This window comes from Atractosteus spatula, chromosome 7, assembly GCF_055471065.1.
Source record: "Atractosteus spatula isolate fAtrSpa1 chromosome 7, fAtrSpa1.hap1, whole genome shotgun sequence".
NCBI lineage: Eukaryota > Metazoa > Chordata > Actinopteri > Semionotiformes > Lepisosteidae > Atractosteus > Atractosteus spatula.
This window is the reverse complement of record NC_142712.1, coordinates 6,610,478-6,626,815: the sequence shown is the minus strand read 5'-3', so window position 1 is coordinate 6,626,815 and position 16,338 is coordinate 6,610,478. Positions and strand designations below refer to the sequence as shown.

Here is a 16,338-nt window from a genome sequence, read left to right as displayed (position 1 = left end):
TATAATTAATTAAAAAAATATATTTTCCTTCTCTCAAGGCATGGAAATATTCTAAAAGACAACAGTTATAGAATAGTTTTTTTAACAATTAAGGTTGTCAAAATAACAACCCTAAATGATGCTGTCTCTGTCAAACAGATTTATATTCATGAATTGCTGCTCTGAGTATAAGATTGTTTGTTGACAGCGACCACTGTGAACTGCTGTTAATCCATTAGTCAGTTGTAAGGCTGCCATTATGAACAGTTCTAGAAGCAATTTCTTACCTTTACAGTCCCTCCCAGGAACATTGAGGCTTAGGTCTGTAAATCCTGACTTGCAAGTACAGGTATAGGTGCCATTGTATGCAGTGCAGGTGGCGTTCTCTGAGCAGGAACTGCTCCCATCCTTACAAGCATCCACCTCTGAAATATAGTAGGTGCCATTCATCAATAGATGGTTGATAAAACAAATACTTCACACAACAGCATCAGGTCACATCAGCATCAGTCTGCGTTGTGCCTTTCTTCTGTTTTCAGTGAATGTAAATCCTATATATCTGACTCAAATGTTCACAAGAGATCAAAACAATCATAAAGAACAGTATGTCTAACTGAAAAAGCCATATGTCCTCAGACTGACAGTGATGCATTTGTGAATCGTTCCATTGCTATGTCTCCATTTGGTGAGGAACACAGCAATTGGTCATTGAATTGAGCTCTATCTCTGTGTTTAGTATTCTAATACGTCCTTATTTTTAAGCTTAGTTACTTTTTGTTTGTAAATGTTACTCTTCTCCTGTTCCTTGTCCATTGTAACATATCTTACAAATTATGCATTGAAAGACTGAATTAGTCACATCTAATTCTCAGGTACCTATTGTTAATGAAGGCAGACATACCTGTCACAGATGTTTGGTTAAGATCAACTCCAAGTGCCGAACTGTTAAGAGCTTCGATGAAAGTTTGCTGAATGACGGTGGTGTCCAGTGAGACATTGGAGTTTGTAACAATGTCAAAATCAACAATCACGCTCCCTTGGCGAATGCTCTTTATCACCACCATCATTTGTTTTGACTCAATGAGACTCTGGAAGTTTGCTGGAAGATTCTTTTCAATCTAGAAAGAGTGGAAGAAAGATTGGGAATAAGTCTTGCTCAGTGGACTTCACAGAGTTATACACTGCATAGTTGGAATGTATGAGACAAATTGCTTACCTCTCGTGTGAAGTTTGCAGCAAATTCTATATATTGTGGACTAGAAGTGTTCTTATATGCAGACACAAAGTTAACAGTTGTAATCCGGGTCACTGCAGTGTAAACTTTTGCAGCTACATGGAGAAAAACAACAAATTCTTTGATTACAAAATGGTATAGGAGAATGCAATGATTTTACTGTATAGAGCAAAGTACAATACTTCTATGGACCAATGTGCTTTTCTGTGTGAACTGTGAGTAAATCTTAATCAGTATGTAAACTGCAATATAAAAATTAAGCATTAAAATTAAAATGAATTAAATTATTTCATACTAAAGATAAATGTAAATATATCTAAGGAGGTCTAATTTCTTTAAAAAACTGAATATGCATTATTATGATACTTACCAGTCGTAATTATTTTTGAAAGCAATTTATTCTCATGGCATGAAGTCATTTCTATGACTACAGTGTACTTCACTCCAGGATTCAGATTTGTAAATTCTGTGCTGGTTATATTCACGTTTCTTTCAATGATATTGTGGCCATTTTCTGATTTCAGCTTCACACTGTATGAGATCTGGGCAATGAGATTAATTCCACTCCAGCTCACTCTTATTGTGGTGCTGGTGACTTCCTCAAGCTTGATGAAAGTCACTTCACTACTTTCTACAACACAACAAACAACAATGAAAATAGGAACAGGTTGAACGCAATGAATCGTGTAAGCAAGATAAAAACACAAAGGGCAGTTTGGATATTGTCATTTTCTGTGACATTGTCATTTAGAGACTTTTTGGAAATGTTTATGATGCTGTGGAATTTCTGAATTTCCTGTCATAGGAAAAAAAACATTAAACCAATATCTTAAACTGATATCCCTTTAAATAGCTTTCATGCAGAAAAATACTATATATGTTTTTGGACAAAACACATTTTATTAAATGCATATTGTAACAGTGCAGGAGTGGGAGGAGCTGCGGTGGACACCGGTAAATTTGACTCCCTGACTGAGGGGGCACAGGCACCAGTGCGAGGTTAGCGAAAGCCGAAAAAAAAAGGAAAAAAGGAACATGTGCCGCTTCCCACAGCGGCGTCCAGGCTGGACTGTCCCTATTTAACAGGGCCCAGCCTGGGAACAAGAACCGCTTGAGGCCGCGGTCCACCGGACTGGACTTTCCCGAACTAACAGGGTCCGGTCTGGGGGGAAGGAGCGCGAGGCCAAAAATAAAAAGAACAAACCCTGACCCGGTGGAGATACGGTACACAGCGGGACAGGAGAAAAACGGCAGCCTCACGCTCTCGTCACAGGCCCCTCCGGATTGTGGTGGAAGGTGCTCCCCTTGAGGGGGTACTGCTCGGCCCCCTGGGAGGTGTGCAGTGTGTTTTTAAAGAGCCCTGACGGCTGCAGCTCCTCCTTAATCAGCCAGGGCAGCTGTGGTTGCTAAGGCAACGCGTTGCCCTTTATCCAGGGCTCTGCCTCCACACTGAACACGCTCCCGCGTAATGGCCACAATTTATCTTTTAGGACTGCAATGACCATGGTACAGCAGATAGTTTAACTGCATTGAATCAAGCTGTCTAAACATTCCTTTCCTTCTCAAATGACATACATGTTCTGGTGGAAGGGAAGTGCTTTGGCTCATTTTTTTATAAATGTTTAGTTTGATTACTTGATGCTTCTTTAGTGAGACTTACTTACCACAGGTGGTAGTAGGAGCAGCAGTACGAGGAGAAGTCAAGGTACTTGTTGAGGTTGGAGACGACACGCTGCTTATTAGGACCGAAGTTTTCCCGGTTGTACTGGAGGATGATGACATTCCTGTTGTGTTAAAGGAGGTACCTGCCGGTTGTGACAGTGTTGTTTCAGATGTGGAGGCTGAGGAAAATGTTGTGGGCCCAGGTGACGTTGAAACAGGCACTTTGGTAGTCACTCCAATATTTGTTGATGTTGTAACTCCAGTTGTACCTGATGTACCTGATACTGATGCTGACGCAAAGCTCACCTCAGTTGTAATCGTCTCCAGTGTGGTGGAGGAGGAGGACATTTGTAAAGTTGTGGCACCTGCAGTAGGAGCAGTGGATGATGTTCTAGGTCCAGTTGTTGGTAAAGATGAGGTGCTGGTTCCTTCTGCAGTGTGGGATGGAGTCATACTTTCGGCTGTGTAAAGTCCTGTTGATGTGGCTGATGTCACTGGTTCTGATGTTGATACTGCTGAGCTTGCGGATGTTGTTGATGTCCCTGGGGTGGTATCTGGTACTGTGCTTCTGGGTGGTGCCAACACAGTGGAGGCTGATTCTGGGAAAGGTGAACTTTCAGCTGAGGCAGACGAAGGAGCTGTGGTAACTATTGAGGCTGGGAATGACACACTGCTTGCTAAGTCTGAGGTCAGGCCTGCTGTGCTAGAAAATGATACTATTCCTGCTGTATTGAAGTGAGTGGTTTCAGACACTTGTAATGTTGTTCCACTTGTGGAGACTGAGTTATGTATTGTGGGCCCAGGTGATGTTGAAACAGGCTCATTTGTTTTGAATACTCCATTTACCGATGTTGTTACTCTTGTTGTACCTGAAAAGGCTGTTGAAGGCAAAGATGTTTCCACTGCAGTTATACTTCTACCTGTAGATGCTGCTGGTGCACTTGTAGTAATGCTAGTTAATGCACAGAACAGAACTGGAGTCGTTGTGCCTGATGTGGTTGTTGTCTTTGCTGTTACACTTCTTGTCATAGAAGTCATCAATGATGCTGAGGTCGATACTGATGGGCTTTCTGATGTTAATGGAGATTTTTTGGTTGTTCCGGTCGCCGATGTAATAGTTACAGGAGCAAAGCTTACCTCTGTTGTTATTGTCTCTAGTGTGGCAGAGGAAGAAGACATTTGTAAAGTTGTGGCACCTGCAATAGGGGCTCTGGATAGTGTTGCATTTCCAGTTGTATATAAAGATAGGAAACTGGTTCCTGCTGCAGTGTGGGATAGAGTCATACTTTCAGCTGTGTAAAGTCCTGTTGATGTGGCTGATGTCACTGGTTCTGATGTTGCGGATGTTGTTGATGTCCCTGGGGTGATTCTGGATGCCACTGAAACAGTGGTGGTTGACTGGGGGAGAGCTGTACTTTCATCTACTAAGGGAGAAGAAGAGGCTGAGGCACTTGTTGAGGCTGAAGATGACACATTGCTGGTTTGGTTTGAGAACGTGTCTGTTGTACTGGAGGATGATGTCATTCCTGTTGTACCAATGGCAGCGGTCTCTGATGTTGGCAGTACTGGTCCAGGTGTGGAGGAAGAGGAATGTAATGTGACTCCAGATGATGTGGAAACAGGAGTAGTGATAACTTCATTAGCTGGTGATGTTGTACTTGAATAGGTTGTTGAAGGCACTGACATTTCTGGTGAAGCTGTATTTCCTGTCGTAGATGTTTGTGGTGTACCTGCAGGAGTTTCACAACAAGCTATAAAAAGGGGAATGATTTTATAATAACTGCAACATATAAATAACACTTTAATCATATACTTAATTAAAAAAATATATTTTCCTTCTCTCAAGGCATGGAAATATTCTAAAAGACAACAGTTATAGAATAGTTTTTTTTGACAATTTCTGACATTTCTGGTGAAGCTCTATTTTCTCTTGTAGATGTATGTGATGTACTTGCAGGAGTTTCACAACAAGCTATATTAAAGGGGATTGAGTTTATAATAACCACAACAATTAAAAAACATGTTAATCAGATAATAAATTGATTAAATACATTATTTCCTTTTCTTAATGTATGAAAATATCTCAAAAGATAACTCATTTGAGATTTAATTGCAACATTATTTAATTGAGAAGGTTATCAAACCAACAATGCCAAACAATGCTGTCTCTGTCAAACAGATTTGTATTCATGCGGTCGTGTGTTGAGTATAAGAGTTTTTTCATATTTGGAAATGTTGACAGTGACCACTGTGAACATCTGTTCATCCATTAGCATAAGCATAAGGCTGCCATTATGACAGTTCTAGAAGCACTTTCTTACCTTTACAGTCCCTCCCAGGAACACTGGGGCTTAGGTCTGTAAATCCTGACTTGCAAGCACAGGTATAGGTGCCATTGTATGCAGTGCAGGTGGCGTTCTCTGAGCAGGAACTGCTGCCATCCTTACAAGCATCTGCCTCTGAAATATAGTAGGAGCCAATCATGAACAGATAAAACAATTACTTCATGCAGCAGCATCAGGTCACAGTCTTTATTCTGCTTTTCTTCTGTGTTCTGTTACTGTACAATCCAATATATCTGACTCAAGAGATCAAAACAATCATAAAGAACAGTATGTACTGTATAACTGAAAAAGCCATATGTCCTCAGACTGACAGTGATGCATTTGTGAATTTTTGCATTGCTATGTCTGCATTTGGTCTTTATTGCAGGAACACAGCAATAAGTCATTAAATTGAGATCTATATCTGTGTTATTCTTATATATCCTTGTTTTAAAGCTCATTTACTTTTTGTTTGTAATTAATATGTTACTTTTCTCCTGCTCTTTGTCCGTTGTAACACGCCTTGCAAATTTTGCATTAAAGCACTAAATTAATCACATCCAATTCTCAGTTACTGTTTGTTAATGAAGGCAGACATACCTGTCACATTTATATCATTAGGGTCAACTCCAAGTGCCGAACTGTTAAGAGCTTTGATGAAAGTTTTCTGAATGACGGTGGTGTCCAGTGAGACGTTGGAGTTTGTAACAATGTCAAAATCAACAATCACACTCCCTTTGCGAATGCTCTTTACCACCACCATCATTCGTTTTGACGTAATGAGACTCTGGAAGTCTTCTGGAAGATTCTTTTCAATCTAGAAACAGTGGAAGAAAGATTGGGAATAAGTCTTGCTCAGTGGACTTCACAGAGTTATACACTGCATAGTTGGAATGTATGAGACAAATTGCTTACCTCTCGTGTGAAGTTTGCAGCAAATTCTATATATTGTGGACTAGAAGTGTTCTTATATGCAGACACAAAGTCAACAGTTTTAATCCGGGTCACTGCAGTATAACCTTTTGCAGCTACATGGAGAAAAACAACAAATTATTTGATTACAAAATGGTATAGGAGAATGCAATGATTTTACTGTATAGAGCAAAGTACAATACTTCTATGGACCAATGTGCTTTTCTGTGTGAACTGTGAGTAAATCTTAATCAGTATGTAAACTGCAATACAAAAAATAAGCATTAAAATTAAAATGAATTAAATTATTTCATACTAAAGATAAATGTAAATATATCTAAGGAGGTCTAATTTCTTTAAAAAACTGAATATGCATTATTATAATACTTACCAGTCGTAATTATTTTTGAAAGCACTTTATTCCCATGGCATGAAGTCATTTCTATGACTACAGTGTACTTCACTCCAGGATCCAGATTTGTAAATTCTGTGCTGGTTATATTCACGTTTCTTTCAATGATATTGTGGCCATTTTCTGATTTCAGCTTCACACTGTATGAGATCTGGGCAATGAGATTAATTCCACTCCAGCTCACTCTTATTGTGGTGCTGGTGACTTCCTCAAGCTTGATGAAAGTCACTTCACTACTTTCTACAACACAACAAACAACATGTGAATGAACAAGGAACAGAGAAGCAGGCTGAACACAATGAATCATGTAATCATCAGATTATCAGTAAGTGAAATACAAATACAAAAAGCAATTGTCATTTTCTGTCTTTAAGAGAGATATAGCTATGGCACAGTTTAGCACTATGTTACAATCAAATATTTTCTTGCAATTTTTATACTGCAAAACAAATTCTGTATTAAACCAATATCAAGATACTCTCATATCCCTTTAAATTCCTTCCATTTATAACAAAAAATGAATACCATTTGACACATTGTATTGAATTATTTAAATTATTATTGCATTTATTTCTGATGATTGCAATAACCATGGTATGGATATAGTGTAACTGCATTGAAACATTCCTTTCTTTCTCAAATCATATACAGATTCTGGTGGAAGGGAAGTGCCTTGATCCGTTTGTAAAAAGTGTTTAGAATGATTACTTGATGCTTCTTCAATGAGACTAACTTACCACAAGTGGTACTAGGAGCTGCAGTACGAGGAGTAGACAATGTCGAGGCACTTGTTGAGGTTGGGGACATCACACTGGTTAGGATGTCTGAAGTTGTACCAATTGTGCTGGAGGATAATGACATTACTGCTGTGTTAAAGGAAGTGGTCTCAGATCCTGACAGTGGTTTTCCACTTGTGGAGGCTGAGGAAGGTGCTGTGGGCACTGGTGATGTTGAAACAGGCACATTTGTCCTCCCTGTCCCATTTGTCGATATTGTACCTCCCGTGGCTGCTGAAGTGGATGCGTTGGGCACATCTACCAAAGTTGATCCACTGGCAGAGGTGGCAGAATGTGTTGTGGGCCCAGTCGATGCTAAAACAGGTTGACTTGTAGCCATTTCTCCATTCGGTGATCTTGGACCTGAAGAGGTTGTTGAAGGCACGTTCGTTTCCATTGCAGAGGATGTTGACTCTGTTGTGTAAGTACTTGACAAATGATCTGTTGTGAATGGTTCTGATGTTGTTGCTGCTGAGATTCCTGATGTTTCTGGGTCTTGTGATGTAGGAGACTCTGTAGATACTAGTAGAATAGTGGTGAGTGCTAGTGTAGGAGTTCCCTCTGTTGATGATGCTGTATCTGTTGTTGGCCCAGCTGTGACCCCTGTTGTCATTGTGTCTGGTGTGGTAGATGTGGATGAGGTATCTTGTGTGGAGCCAGACATTTTAGAGTCTGTTGTGTAAGTACTTGACAAATGATCTGCTGTGAGTGGTTCTGATGTTGTTGCTGCTGAGATTCCTGATGTTTCTGGGTCTTGTGATGTAGGAGACTCTGTAGATACTAGTAGAATAGTGGTGAGTGCTAGTGTAGGAGTTCCCTCTGTTGATGATGCTGTATCTGTTGTTGGCCCAGCTGTGACCCCTGTTGTCATTGTGTCTGGTGTGGTAGATGTGGATGAGGTATCTTGTGTGGGGCCAGACATTGTAGAGTCTGTTGTGTAAATACTTGACAAATAATCTGTTGTGAGTGGTTCTGATGTTGTTGCTGCTGAGATTTCTGATGTTCCTGGGTCTTGTGATGTAGGAGAATCTGTAGATACTAGTAGAATAGTGGTGAGTGCTAGTGTAGGAGTTCCCTCTGTTGATGATGCTGTATCTGTTGTTGGCCCAGCTGTGACCCCTGTTGTCATTGTGTCTGGTGTGGTAGATATGGATGAGGTATCTTGTGTGGAGCCAGACATTTTAGAGTCTGTTGTGTAAGTACTTGACAAATGATCTGCTGTGAGTGGTTCTGATGTTGTTGCTGCTGAGATTCCTGATGTTTCTGGGTCTTGTGATGTAAGAGACTCTGTAGACAGTGGTACAATGGTGGTGGGTGCTAGTCTAGGAGTTTCCTCTGTTGATGATGCTGTATCTGTTGTTGGCCCAGCTGTGACCCCTGTTGTCATTGTGTCTGGTGTGGTAGATGTGGATGAAGTATCTTGTGTGGAGCCAGACATTGTAGAGTCTGTTGTGTAAGTACTTGACAAATGATCTGTTGTGGGTGGTTCTGATGTTGCTGCTGCTGAGGTTCCTGATGTTTCTGGGTCTTGTGATGTAGGAGACTCTGTAGACAGTGGTACAATGGTGGTGGGTGCTAGTGTAGGAGTTTCCTCTGTTGATGATGCTGTATCTGTTGTTGGCCCAGCTGTGACCCCTGTTGTCATTGTGTCTGGTGTGGTAGATATGGATGAGATATCTTGTGTGGAGCCAGACATTGTAGAGTCTGTTGTGTAAGTACTTGACAAATGATCTGTTCTGGGTGGTTCTGATGTTGCTGCTGCTGAGGTTCCTGATGTTTCTGGGTCTTGTGATGTAGGAGACTCTGTAGACAGTGGTACAATGGTGGTGAGTGCTAGTGTAGGAGTTTCCTCTGTTGATGATGCTGTATCTGTTGTTGGCCCAGCTGTGACCCCTGTTGTCATTGTGTCTGGTGTGGTAGATATGGATGAGGTATCTTGTGTGGAGCCAGACATTGTAGAGTCTGTTGTGTAAGTACTTGACAAATGATCTGTTGTGGGTGGTTCTGATGTTGCTGCTGCTGAGGTTCCTGATGTTTCTGGGTCTTGTGATGTAGGAGACTCTGTAGACAGTGGTACAATGGTGGTGGGTGCTAGTGTAGGAGTTTTCTCTGTTGATGATGCTGTATCTGTTGTTGGCCCAGCTGTGACCCCTGTTGTCATTGTGTCTGGTGTGGTAGATGTGGATGAGGTATCTTGTGTGGAGCCAGACATTGTAGAGTCTGTTGTGTAAGTACTTGACAAATGATCTGTTGTGGGTGGTTCTGATGTTGCTGCTGCTGAGGTTCCTGATGTTTCTGGGTCTTGTGATGTAGGAGATTCTGTAGACAGTGGTACAATGGTGGTGGGTGCTAGTGTAGGAGTTTCCTCTGTTGATGATGCTGTATCTGTTGTTGGCCCAGCTGTGACCCCTGTTGGCATTGTGTCTGGTGTGGTAGATATGGATGAGGTATCTTGTGTGGAGCCAGACATTGTAGAGTCTGTTGTGTAAGTACTTGACAAATGATCTGTTGTGGGTGGTTCTGATGTTGCTGCTGCTGAGGTTCCTGATGTTTCTGGGTCTTGTGATGTAGGAGACTCTGTAGACAGTGGTACAATGGTGGTGGGTGCTAGTGTAGGAGTTCCCTCTGTTGATGATGCTGGTGTCGTTTCATTTGTGCAAGTACTACAAAATGTTGTCATTGCCGTGGTTGCTGTATTAGAGGGACTGGGTACATCTGTTGGGATTTCGGCTGTGGAAGTATTTGCTAATGGCATGCCAGTTGTTGTTGAAACGGGTGCACTGGTAATCCCTTCTTCATTTGATGAAGTTGTGCCTAAAGCTGTTGTTGAAGGCACAGATGTTTGCATTGCAACTGTGCTCCAGCTAGTCTCTGTTGTTCTTGAAGATGATGCATCTGTTTGAGATATCGGCACTATTGTTGTTGTTTCAGAAGTTAAGTTCATAGCCGTCGTATTTTCAGAGGAGGAATTATTTGTTGTTTGTGATCTTACTCCATTCGAATGTGACAGGAGGATAATCATTACTGTAAGCCAAAAAAAAATGTAATATATGTTAGTTATATTACATACATAAATATATTTTATATCTCCCTTATAGCAAAATGAACTAGATTTGATCATGTTTTTTCTGTTCCATATGTGGTATGTTTGGTTCCCACTACTTTGACTGAAATGATCTGTTTCCTCTTTCTATGCTTTTAAAATAACTATTGGCATTTTCTCCTTCTCGTTTTGTTCATTTTTGTATTTTGCAAAACTGTTGTTTATTAAACCTTCACTTCTGCCCCCTGTATTCTCAAATAGTTTTTTGTTCTTGAAATAAGGAAAGCTTATTTACTACCCAGCCAACAATTATTGATTCAAAGAACTGATACAGTATGAAGTTTTCGTTTATCAAAGACACAAGATTTTAGAGGATTGATCTTACATTCCTCATATTTCAAACTGATTCAGCTATATAAAACATTGGATGTGAATGTTCCAGTTGGTTTTTTTTTTTAAAAAGAGGCTGAAGTATCTTAATTTCTAAGAAATTAACCTTATTGGTTCTCTGGGCTTTCTTTCTTTTTTGGCTTTTCACTTAATAACTAAACAAATCTACAGTATAAGCGTGAAAGCTTGGGTTTTAATGAAAGTGATGAGATTCACATATAACAGAAAATGAGTGTTTGTTATGCCGGAGAAAGGGCATACAGTAGATTCATATAACCAAGACAGCGACAAAACAAGGCTGGTAGATCTTATACCATAGAGGCCTTTTCTCTGCCTTACAAAAAAGGAAATGATATAGACTCAAACAACAAGGACATTCTATGCATGTAAAGTAAAAATAGTGTAGCCAAATTAAACAGAACAAACTAGCTACAGTACCTGCTATAATTAACTACCTGCAATAATCATCAATATGTTGCTTCTGTGTGGTATTAAATGTGTATTTGGTTTATATATAGAATCCCTATGCCCATAGTTTTTAACCACATAGCCTGACTTCACTTAAGTCTCCACATTAAACGACAATAAAACAATCAACCAGTTATCCTCATACATCATACAACTCATACAATGTGTACAATATACTGTCTATAACCCGTTACCTCCAGATTTCAATCATGTGACAAAATCGGTAGAGGTCGCGAACAAAATAAAATAATACTATGTAATAAAATATAATCATATATTCAATCATATATATATATATCAGCTAATAAAATAATTATTAAAAGAATACTTCTTTTTTGCCTAAATGCGCACACAAGTACAGAAAAAACTGACCGACGTGATTCGCGCAACCTGGATCAAAGCGACGGCGACAAGACGCGGCTTTTAAAACCGTCCTCATAAATAACACCAGGAGGAGACAAAGCATCAGCTTCCAAAACTACCAAAAACTGCCTACTTGAATATGACGCACTTCTCACCGCTTGGCAGAATTTGCTCGACTACAGGAATACATTACGATTACACCTGTAGGACAGATGTAATTAAATAACAACATACATTATTACTGTTAAATTGTATTAACTTAGTTTGTACATTCATCGCACAGAACTATTCATTTTTCACTTTTCAACTCGTTCTTCCTTCGATTCCAATGAAAGACACGCGTCTCTTACTTTAATTAATAACCAGTAAATACAATTTACTGAAATTTAGGAAAAGTTATTTATTATTGCGTGGTAAATCAAGCCTGCTGTAAGGTTAAAAACACCATGACTGGAAATAAGGCTTTTACATAATTATAGTAATCAAGACTTTTACTCATAATCGATTGTTCTCTATCATCCCCTTGGGCGAAGTTCCCACACAATGGTCAATGGCAGGTGACCTAAACTTCGTCAAGTATTTCTCTTTGTGATCTGTGAGACAAGCAGGGTAATTATAGGTAGTTTATAAAAATATCGTTGAACGTCGCAAACCACTTTTAAGACGGGTGTCATTTATCCAGTCCCATCAGCAATAGTTGTTGTCGTTCTTTCTGGTTGTGAGATATAAAACGCTATTAATCGCATTGGATTATGATGTTTCGTTCTTGAAGGGAACCCTGAAAGTCACATTCTGTAGAAATTATTCGGTTAATATCTTCTAAATGTTTTTGGAACGATGTTTTAGTCATAAATCGTGTATTGTTTTTTTTTTAGATAGCCTTCTCGTGAAAAAATGAAATAAGACAATAAAGCATCTTTTTTTCCAATAATTAATTCAACTCTTCTCCAAAACAGCTCTAATAATCATATTTTGGTTGTTCCATATTTTTCTGATGTTGACTCACCGAAATCACATTTCATACAAACCCGATTAATAAGTTGTATGTAAAATTGGTTTCGCATCATCATTGGCATCGCATCAACATCAGCAGCTACATTCCGTTGCCTTTCTGATCAAAAGAAATTAAGCGCTTTGACAATAAATACTCAGTGTTAAAAAACGTCTTTTCTCAAATATATGTGTGCGTGTATTTAAAATCTCATCATTAATTGAAGCGCTTTTCAGAAATTCTGATAATGAAATATCGCCACAGGCTGCTCCTTGAACTCCTTCAGAGTCTCTCCGGACGCAATTTCCAGTTAAAATATTAAGTGAAAGCGATGACTTACACAAAATTGGAAAGGCGCTATAAATCCAACCGCGGTCTCCAGTCTTCATGGTTGATGTGGACTCGATCGCCTATCTAGACGCATTGCAGTCTGAATTCCGAGCAGAAGCACGCTCCGTTACATCCCCGTTGAAGAAGAGTTCCCGTTTGGGCCGTAAGGTGAGTCACACCTGAGAGCAGGTTTTGTGAAAGCAGACCCACCCTCATTCAGACAGGTGAGAATACGGACTCCTGCTGCGTCACAGCAAAATCACTGGGTATTGAAAACTGTATGACGGTACACAGCGAATAACTACATTTTTCCGAAGAGCATTTCCAACTACATTAGAAACACGCATCTTTTTTTTCTGTCACAGGTTAATATGTTACTATGTAAAGTATAATATTTAATAATAATAATAATAATATCCCAACAGAACAAATACTGGGTAATTTATTCAGAGGAAGTTCAATTTCCTCGATTTCTAAATTTATCTTAGTGTCCACAGTGCCAATGTTTGCAATTGGACAAAAGTGAAAAGAGATCCCTTTCATGCGCTGTGGGAAACCTACCGTTTTCCCGACGCGTTTTGTACTTTTGTACTTTTTTTTCCTGTTGTAGTGTCGCTGTCGCGTTCGCCAGTGTCCACCTGCTGCTGTTGTCATAGTTCTATTGCTATGAAAGAGAATTCAGATGAGAAAAGGCCGTCCAAAGCACTGAGCTATTTCTCTGGTTCTTCTATAGCCAGTACTGGTTGTACTGGGAACACATCTCATTAAAGAAATCCCCGACAAACGCTGTCGAAAGGGACAGTTAAGAACAACCCACCAGCCTTGACCTGAGTGTATTTGAAAGGTACTGTATTAATGTGCCTCAGGAACCATTTTTTCTGATTAGTGAAGGACCTTAAGCATCCACTTGCCAAGCTCCCCAAGCTGGAATCTAAAAAGAATCTGACGACAAGACGACAAGATATATAATTAGTTATTTTGATTTTAAAAGATTCTAGACTTGGGTGATATTGAAGTGCTTGAATATTCAGGTGCAAATAATAATAATAATAATAATTGCTTACACTTATATAGCGCTTTTCTGGACACTCCATTCAAAGCGCTCAACAACACTCAAATGTTGTCTCTGACTTAATGTCGAACACATAAAAGAATATTCAAGGGGATAATTCGATTTGTCCTCTGGTGCATTCAGTTACAGTATACATTTCAGCTGAATGACCTTTTTATTTTATTTTTACAAGCTGACATAAAATGCATAACCTTGAATATCTGAATACTGTTTGTTTCAGGGGAAACGTCACAATACTACGAACATATGTAAAACAAAGTATACTTGCTGTATATTTTTTTAATTTGTTCTTTTGTGAAGAAAGGTAACTTGTTAGGTTTTGGATACACATTATAAAGCTTCAGGATAATGGTTACCACTTAAACGTGACACCAGTTGATCAGGTGACAGACAGTGGTGGGTTTCTCCCCACAAACTTCTGGGGAATGTAGTTTAGACAAGGATCTCCATCTTGTCTGAATCTGCTGTCTGTACACAGGAAGCAAAAGGCATTCAGCAAATAATATTATTTTTTTCTCAGATTTTATGTTGACTAATCAATCGAAAAAGGGGTGTGAGCCCATTTCTGATTGGTTTCAGATTCTCCACTTCACTTATGCCCTTTAATTTAAGTATTAGACCAAACAAAGAACAGTAAGTCTATAATGTCCTCCCCAAATAAACAAAGGCTTTTAGCCAAAGCCTGAAGAACTGATCTGATCAGCTGGTTGGAAAGAAGATGCAGGAGATATGAGGTTCTTCTGGATTCTATTGCTGTTTGTCAAAAATTGTTGTCTTCATTTCCATTCTTTTGAAATTTTGAAAAGGCTGCTCGCGGTTTTCCTTTGCTTTGATTTTTGTATCATCTGCAAACACGATAGCGAGCATCTGACATGCCTGGAACTGCACTGCGTCACAAACTGGCCTCCTCTAACCCAGCAGTCTCCATCGCCAGTCCTGGGGAGCCCCAGACCGGTTAGTCCTATAGTTTAGAGCCTCCTGTTTTTTAAAGATTGGCAACACCTCTAAGCTATTGAGGACTCAAGCAAGTAATCTGTTCGATTAAGACAACTCCAATCCTTCAAGGATGATCAGATTTTAATCCTAAATTACTCATTTTAACAGATCACCTAATTTAGTTGATTAATTTAATTGATCACAATGGAACTGTTCTATATCTTTGGAAATTGGTGATTTAACCTATAAGATGGGGGCTTTCCAGGACTAAGACTGAAGATCCCCGATCTAACCTCTTCAGTACTGTGCCAAACAGGTAGACTGCAACCATAGAGTCAAACATGTGGCATTTTTCTTGTACTGAGTCCAACAATTCCAATAACATAATGCAATCCAATCAGATGCAATGTTATGAATATTACCGCAAAAGGCCCAGGAAAATGGCCGGCACTCCTCCTTCATGCATATGGTCGTGACTCACTTTTTTGCTCTTGGTTTTTCCAAAACAAGTCTTTGTCTTTGGAAACCAGTTTCAGTTTACTAATTGTCACATGCAAGCAGGTCAAACAATGCTGTTTCCAATACAGGACACTGTTTGTCATACGCACATTGTCTTCACTTGCTGCAGAGGAGTTCCTTGCTGGGGTTATTCTGTTGCATTTCTGATGACACAGGTACATGTCGTCTAAGAGAAGCTCGATTGGTTTGTCACTTGGGTCAGCTGGCTGGCCTTCACCATGGATACAACTGTCATAGCTACTGATTATAGGATTGTTAAATTCTTCAGGGGCCTTCCACCCATCCCATTTCCTGTATCCCTTTCTAAAAACAGTCACAGATAATGATAACATAATGTGCACAGCACAGGAGGGCTTAGTGTGAGACTCTTGCTGATGCTAGTTTTGAGGCTGAGTTTCTAAACTGGTATGTTTAGGTCATTCTCACCTTAGAGACAGCCAGCGGTTAACAATACATGTGTGCAATGGGTTGCTAGTGATTTTTATTATTGTAACAGCTCCTGACCGCTCCTAATGTAGCTTATTTTGAGAAGAAACAGAGGTGGTTATTTAATAATCTTTCATTCATATTGAACAGAACCTTCAAAACCTTCATTGTGTTTTTCACCACAATCTCTAGGATAATGAAGTGTTGTAGTAGCCATTAACCAATTAGATCGAACAAATTCAGAGCAAAATTTGTTACAGATTTGGCTGTTGCCGTTGTTGTTGTTCGAGCAATGGACTGCTGTCCCTTTCTTAATTGTCAGCACAAAAGAGATTGCAGTCCTTACACCTTTAAACAAAAACAGCGTGTTCTCTTTTCTTTTCAATGTAACCAAGATTCACGTATCCGTCTTTTCGTTTAGATTCTCTGAAGTGAAAAAAGAGTAACTATCGAAACATCCTGTTATAAAAAATGTTTGAATTTAAAATTACTATGGCTGTG

General features: G+C 39.5%; 1 protein-coding gene across 3 annotated transcripts in view; it reads right to left on the bottom strand.

Moving 5' to 3' along the window:
• Window positions 1–13,045, bottom strand: part of LOC148830320 (uncharacterized) — a 30,317-nt gene extending 17,272 nt beyond the window's left edge. For 2 of the 3 annotated variants that reach the window (XM_088920608.1, XM_088920610.1), the window contains exons 1-11: window positions 12,895–13,045; window positions 7,261–10,323; window positions 6,503–6,763; window positions 6,115–6,227; window positions 5,800–6,016; window positions 5,197–5,334; window positions 2,878–4,626; window positions 1,584–1,844; window positions 1,196–1,308; window positions 881–1,097; window positions 267–404 (exon numbers count right to left, since the gene is read on the bottom strand). In XM_088920608.1, coding sequence (XP_088776734.1) covers window positions 267–404; window positions 881–1,097; window positions 1,196–1,308; window positions 1,584–1,844; window positions 2,878–4,626; window positions 5,197–5,334; window positions 5,800–6,016; window positions 6,115–6,227; window positions 6,503–6,763; window positions 7,261–10,323; window positions 12,895–12,943 — 6,319 coding nt within the window. In that variant the 5' untranslated portion in view covers window positions 12,944–13,045. The remainder of the gene's footprint in view (window positions 1–266; window positions 405–880; window positions 1,098–1,195; window positions 1,309–1,583; window positions 1,845–2,877; window positions 4,627–5,196; window positions 5,335–5,799; window positions 6,017–6,114; window positions 6,228–6,502; window positions 6,764–7,260; window positions 10,324–12,894) is intronic. The other variant, XM_088920609.1, reaches the window with a different exon arrangement.
• Between the last annotated feature and the right edge of the window lie 3,293 nt (window positions 13,046–16,338).